The sequence below is a fragment of the Camellia sinensis genome, chromosome 5, assembly GCF_055761805.1.
Source record: "Camellia sinensis isolate YWXY chromosome 5, ASM5576180v1, whole genome shotgun sequence".
Taxonomy (NCBI): Eukaryota; Viridiplantae; Streptophyta; class Magnoliopsida; order Ericales; family Theaceae; genus Camellia; species Camellia sinensis.
The window spans coordinates 218,547,259-218,552,816 of record NC_138965.1 but is presented as its reverse complement, the minus strand read 5'-3'; the positions used below and the strand labels follow the sequence as shown (position 1 = coordinate 218,552,816).

Genomic DNA, 5,558 nt, shown 5'->3' with positions numbered 1-5,558 from the left:
TGACACAAGAAGCTTGGCATAATGTCCGCCCAAGTTCAAGCTATTGCGCCATTTTCTTTAAGTGTGGTAATCCAAGTTTTAAGCCAATTGTTTTAGTCGTTGCCATTCATTAGTCCATTTGTCCAAATGTGATGTTAAAGTCCTCTAAACAAAAAATAATGTCAAACAAGAGATTCTTCTAAGACATGACAGGGAGACTACACCGTTGACGATGAATCTCTAAAGAGATTAAGCCATTAAGTGTAGGCTTCCTTTACATGTATTGAACGACCTCAATTGGTTGAAACCATTCTCAAGAATGAAAGATATGGATGGTTGATTGATTAATAAACTTAGACTCCAAACATGGAAAATGAACAAGAAAATATAACAAGTGTGCCAACTTATGAGACCACAAGTGTATTAAACAAGGCATGAACCAATTGAAAAGGCCTAGACAACCTCAAAACAACCCTTAATACATGAAAATCAGAGGTAAAACATGCATAAAAAGAGCTTGAAAAGCTAGATAATAAAGAAGAGAATTAAGGCTAGTAAGCAAGGATAAGGAGGGGTGGCTACCCCTCCACTTTTGAAGCTTCAAAACATGGTTTGTAGCCTTTCTAAATATCTGAAAATTAGTGAAAATATCAGAGGAAAAGAGTGGAAAAGAGAAGGTTTGAGTTATAAATAAAGGTATAGAAAGAGCAAGCTCTCTCTACCCTTTTGGCAACTCTTCAAGCCCAACTGCAATCACTTCAAATGAGCTCAAAACAATTCAAAACAGTAAGAACTATGAAGTGAGTGATAGAAATGAAGACAAGAGAGAACAATACAAGTTTGTACCTTTTAAGGGGTAAGCTTGTTGTTGATGCTTCAAACTTGGTTTCAATGCACTTTCAAGCTTGAATTATACCTCTCCAAGATCAACCAAGGCTCTAGGGTGGTAAGACAAGGTTGTGTATGGTGTATAGAGGTGGTACAAATAAGCTAGGTTAGCTCAAAGATGACTTGCAATGGAAGAAAGAGGAGATTAGAGCTCTCAAGGTGTATATATGACTTATAGATTTTTGTTCAACCCTCAAACACAATCCCAAAGCTTCGGTTTTATAGAATTCGAACTCAGAAGGTGATAAATATCTTCAAAAATGAACAGCTAGCGGCCTTCCGCCCAGAACAGTATTTATCGCCATTGAGGGCCAACCGGTCATCACTAATGCATGGCCGGACCTTGATGGCCTCCCCTAATGTTTTGGTTCAAACTCAGCTCAGGGTAGGAAAAGGTCCAAAAATGAAACTCATGGGTTCAAACAAGGTAAATGTTGAAGATTCGAGGTTATTTCCGAAGCCTGATTGATTCCGAATCGCTGCGAATTCATAATTCAATTTTCATCATTGAGTGCATTGAACCAAGCGTCTGAGTCTTGCGGGCGGTCAAAAATGGGATTACTACAGTAATGAACAGTGACTTGATGAAATACACATTGATCCTCAGTTTGATGAAAGAAAAAGTGAAATCCTGAATTTGATACCGATTTAATGAAACTGTTAGAGCTGAAAAATGAATAGTTTTCATCAAATTCAAACTTAATGATAAGTTTGATACACGTTTAGAGATAGTCTTACTATCAATGATCAAATGATCATTTTACGTAAAAATAAATAATGATAATAATAATAATAATAATAACAACAACAACAATAATAAATACAAAACATACTTGTACGGGGAGCAAATATTCCACAATGCCCGTACTCCTTTCGTCCAAGCTCCGCTTCTATCCGATCAACCTGCGAACGCAACGACGGTGAGCTACCCGGCGGTGTGTTGCCGGAAAACCCCTCTGACGGTCAAGTTAGCACACACACTCAGAGATAGAGAGAGGATGAGAGTTGAATGTTTAGGTTTCTCTCACCAAATGATGTTCCATCCTTAGCATGGAGGGCACAGTCATGCTTATATACTTTCTACGCCTAACTCTGCACCCATTAGCCTATTGACACGTAGAGTTGCTCTTCCATCTGTCAGCACAAATCCAGCTAACACCACCTAATCAAACCGCCAGACAACATTTGCGGGCACAAGGCAGCCCAACGGCATCACCTCGGCCTCATACGACCGTGCTACGTAATGAGTTCAAGGGCGCTGCTTGCCGAGATCCATCACAACCGAGCTCAGTTACATTCCGACAAGACCGAGTTCCAAATAGGTTAAGCTGATACTCAGAAGACCTTTCCCACCGAGCTAAACTTGCTCCCACGAAACCCGGGTTAGTAGACAATCATCTTGGCCAAACTAGCTCTGCCCAAACATAGGACCTGGACCTCGGCCGAGCAAGACCAATTTCGAGGAAGCTCCAGTTAGCTTGGCCTAAACATGGGACCTAGGCCTCGACTGAGCAAAACCAACTTGGATAGGCCCAAGTTAGCTCGGCCTAAACATGCTCGGCCGTCTTTCTGTCCGGCTTCCACAATGGCCTAAAGCTAGATTATAAATCTCCCTCTCAATACTTAAAATAAAAATACATGAGAAAAGTTTAAAAAAAATCATAAATGCATCAAACAATGGCATTGTTTGAAAAGTGGGTTGGCCTTTTTGACTTTTTGACTATTTTAGCCTGGGGCTAAAAAGTTTGATTTGAGAAAGACTTTTGATTTTTTTGATTTTTTTTGTGAAAGAAAGAATATAATGATTATGGATTGGATGTGATATTTTATCTTATTAGACTAAAAGCTTATTTTATTTTTTGTAAAATTCCTCAAATCCAATTTTGCAAACATAGGCAATATAATTTTTTTCACTGACTCATTTATTAGTGTCATCGTTTGGCAATAGATTTTTTTACATTGATTTTTTTGCTATTTTGGCCTCTTTTGAGAAGAGAGTTAAAAGTTACTTCTTAATTTTTAATCAATTTTGGGTCACATTATCTCTCACATTTTTTTATGCATTTAAAAAAAAAAAAATCAAAAAGTTAATTGTTAACCATCTTCTTAAAACACTCCTTTAGCTTATGACTAAAAGTTTATTTGACTTTTTTGACTTTTTTTCCCCTTCTTTGCAAGGGAAAGAGTTATAATTTAAATGTGACTTTTTGTTTTATTAATTTATTTAATTTATTTTATCTTTTCTATTTTTTATGCTAAAAAATTGATGGTCAAACAAAGCCTGAGTCAATAAACTAATGGTAAATAAACTTTAATGTCTTAAATGCAACAAATAGTAAAAGTGGTGTGAATCTAAATGGAGCCATTCAAGATTAACTCGAAATTTTGAAATTTGAGCAATATAGTTACAAATTTGGTTAAACCTAGGACTAAAATTTGTTAGTCCAAATTAAATTAAAAATACTATTAAAAAAACAAACATACAAAAAAAATTGAAACAGTTCTTAAATTGAAACAGTTCTTGAATAAGGATATTCGCCATTTGAGAAATTCGAATTATATTATTAATATATATATATATTTATTTTATATATCAAACATGAAATATTATAATTCGTAGATTATTTTTCACACCATACACATAACTAGTTTGGGAAGACTAAATAAGTGTATTTTTTGACTTTTTATGAAATATGGGTTGAGTTTGGGTTGGGTTTGAAGTGATGTGTTAGAGAGGTGATGTGACTTAAATAAGATGATGTGACTTAAATAGGATAGTGATTTTTTGACTTTTTATCTTTTTTGTCTCATGCCAAACTTAACCTAAATTAATTTTTTTTTATTATGGTTGTGATTATATTTTTTTTAATTTTTAAAAATTCAAAAAATACAATAAATTAGTTCTAGTGTTGAAGTTGGATGATAGATAAACCCACGCAATCACACCAGTTTACACGCCCCAACACCGCGCGTAGAATAGCATCGGCCTAACCTAAAACTTAAGGTACTGTGACCTCTCTTCTGCCCTACAAAAAAAAGTAACCCCACCTTTGTCTGACTGTCTCTCTCTCTCTCTCTCTCTCCCTCTCCTCTGTCTGTTTCTCTCTCTAACCCATCATCTGTCTCGGCGCAACCCAGAAAACCACCCAAATACAACCCACAAAAATCCCCTCAATCAAGGTCCCCATCTTAGCCTTCTATTCCCACATCCACGAAAAAACATGAAGATGAGAAACAAAGGTAAAGTATACCCATCACCTTCCTCATCATCTTCTATGTCTTCTTATACTGCAAATAGGGACTCTCTCTCTGTACTCAAGGTCTTACCAGCTGCTATTCTAGCTCTGGTCTCAGTTCTCTCTCTTGAAGACCGAGAAGTGTTGGCATATATGATAACGAGGTCGATGAAATCAACAAACCCTTCTGCGATTGTTGAAGAAAAGAAGAAAAACAAGAAATCGAACACCCACAAGCCTCCGATCTTCGATTGTGAGTGTTTCGACTGTTACACGAGTTTCTGGTTCAGGTGGGACTCTTCGCCTAACCGTGAACTCATTCACCAAGCCATTGAAGCCTTTGAAGAACACTTGGCGAGCGAAGAACAGTCGAAGAAGAACACCAGAGGTAAGAAGAGAGAGAAAATGGGTCGCCGAGGAACCGAAAGACCGGCCGATGTTTTGGAAACTATGGCGGTGGAGAGAGAGGCTGATTTTCTGGAGAGTGAAGATAGTTTTGTGGTGGTTTTGCCGGAACATGACTCTACTCTGGTGGTGTTACCCGAAAAAGCTGAGGTGGAGGTGGAGGTGGAGGTGGAGGAAGAGGAAAGGAATGAATCGCCGGAAGAGGAGGCGGCGCCGCCGGAAGCGGCGGTGGTGTTGCGGAGCTCGGCGGCGAACAACCACAAGGGTTTGGCGAGGAAGGTACTGCCGGACGTGGTAGGGTTATTGAATTCACGTTTGTGGAGTCTTTGGAGTCCGAGTGCTTAGTGGAAGAATTTTTAATTTTTTTTTAACTGGGGGCTTTTTTGAAAGAAAAAAAGTTTTATATTTTGGTGTTGTTGGGTTATATTCGCACTCGAATATATATATATATATAATATAAATTGTCCCTTTTTTTTTCCTTCTTTTTTTTTTCTTTTTGATGGAAGCCATTTTCGTGGCGATTTTCTAGTGCCTGAATTTTTTTTTTTTTTTTTTTGTTTTCGCGGGGAAATATGCTTTTGATATGATAATTGAGAATTTATTTATGGGTAATGTTAGGGACATCAAATTTTCTATCAAATAAATGATCAAATGTCTCATATGGGTGTGGACTCCGTAATTTTATGGGCTCTGTAATTTTGTGGGTTCCACACTTATATGAGACATTTAATTATTTATTTGATAAAAAATTTGAGACCTATAGCATTTTTTTTATTTATTTTGAATAGTATCTGAGTTTCTACAAGTAGGTGAAGATATTTGCTGACGTGGGCCAATGGAGTGTGCCTGCACCAGTTAGTGGCGACCACTAATTGATAGATATTCCCCAATATGATAATGATAAAAATATTGATATATATGTATTAATTAATGTATTAATATTAGTTATGAAATTATTATTGGCTCATACTTATTATATAAATTATTTATTATATAAATTATAAATATTAAATAATTTTAAATTATATATCATCAATTGGTTATATATTA

At 36.5% G+C, this 5,558-nt stretch overlaps 1 protein-coding gene across 1 annotated transcript; it reads left to right on the top strand.

The window, feature by feature from the left end:
- The first annotated feature begins 3,722 nt into the window (after window positions 1–3,722).
- On the top strand, window positions 3,723–4,986 carry LOC114264471 (uncharacterized). Its single transcript, XM_028205089.2, has one exon. The coding sequence runs from the start codon at window positions 4,089–4,091 to the stop codon at window positions 4,851–4,853; it is 765 nt and encodes a 254-aa protein (XP_028060890.2). The 5' UTR covers window positions 3,723–4,088; the 3' UTR covers window positions 4,854–4,986.
- Window positions 4,987–5,558: the final 572 nt, after the last annotated feature.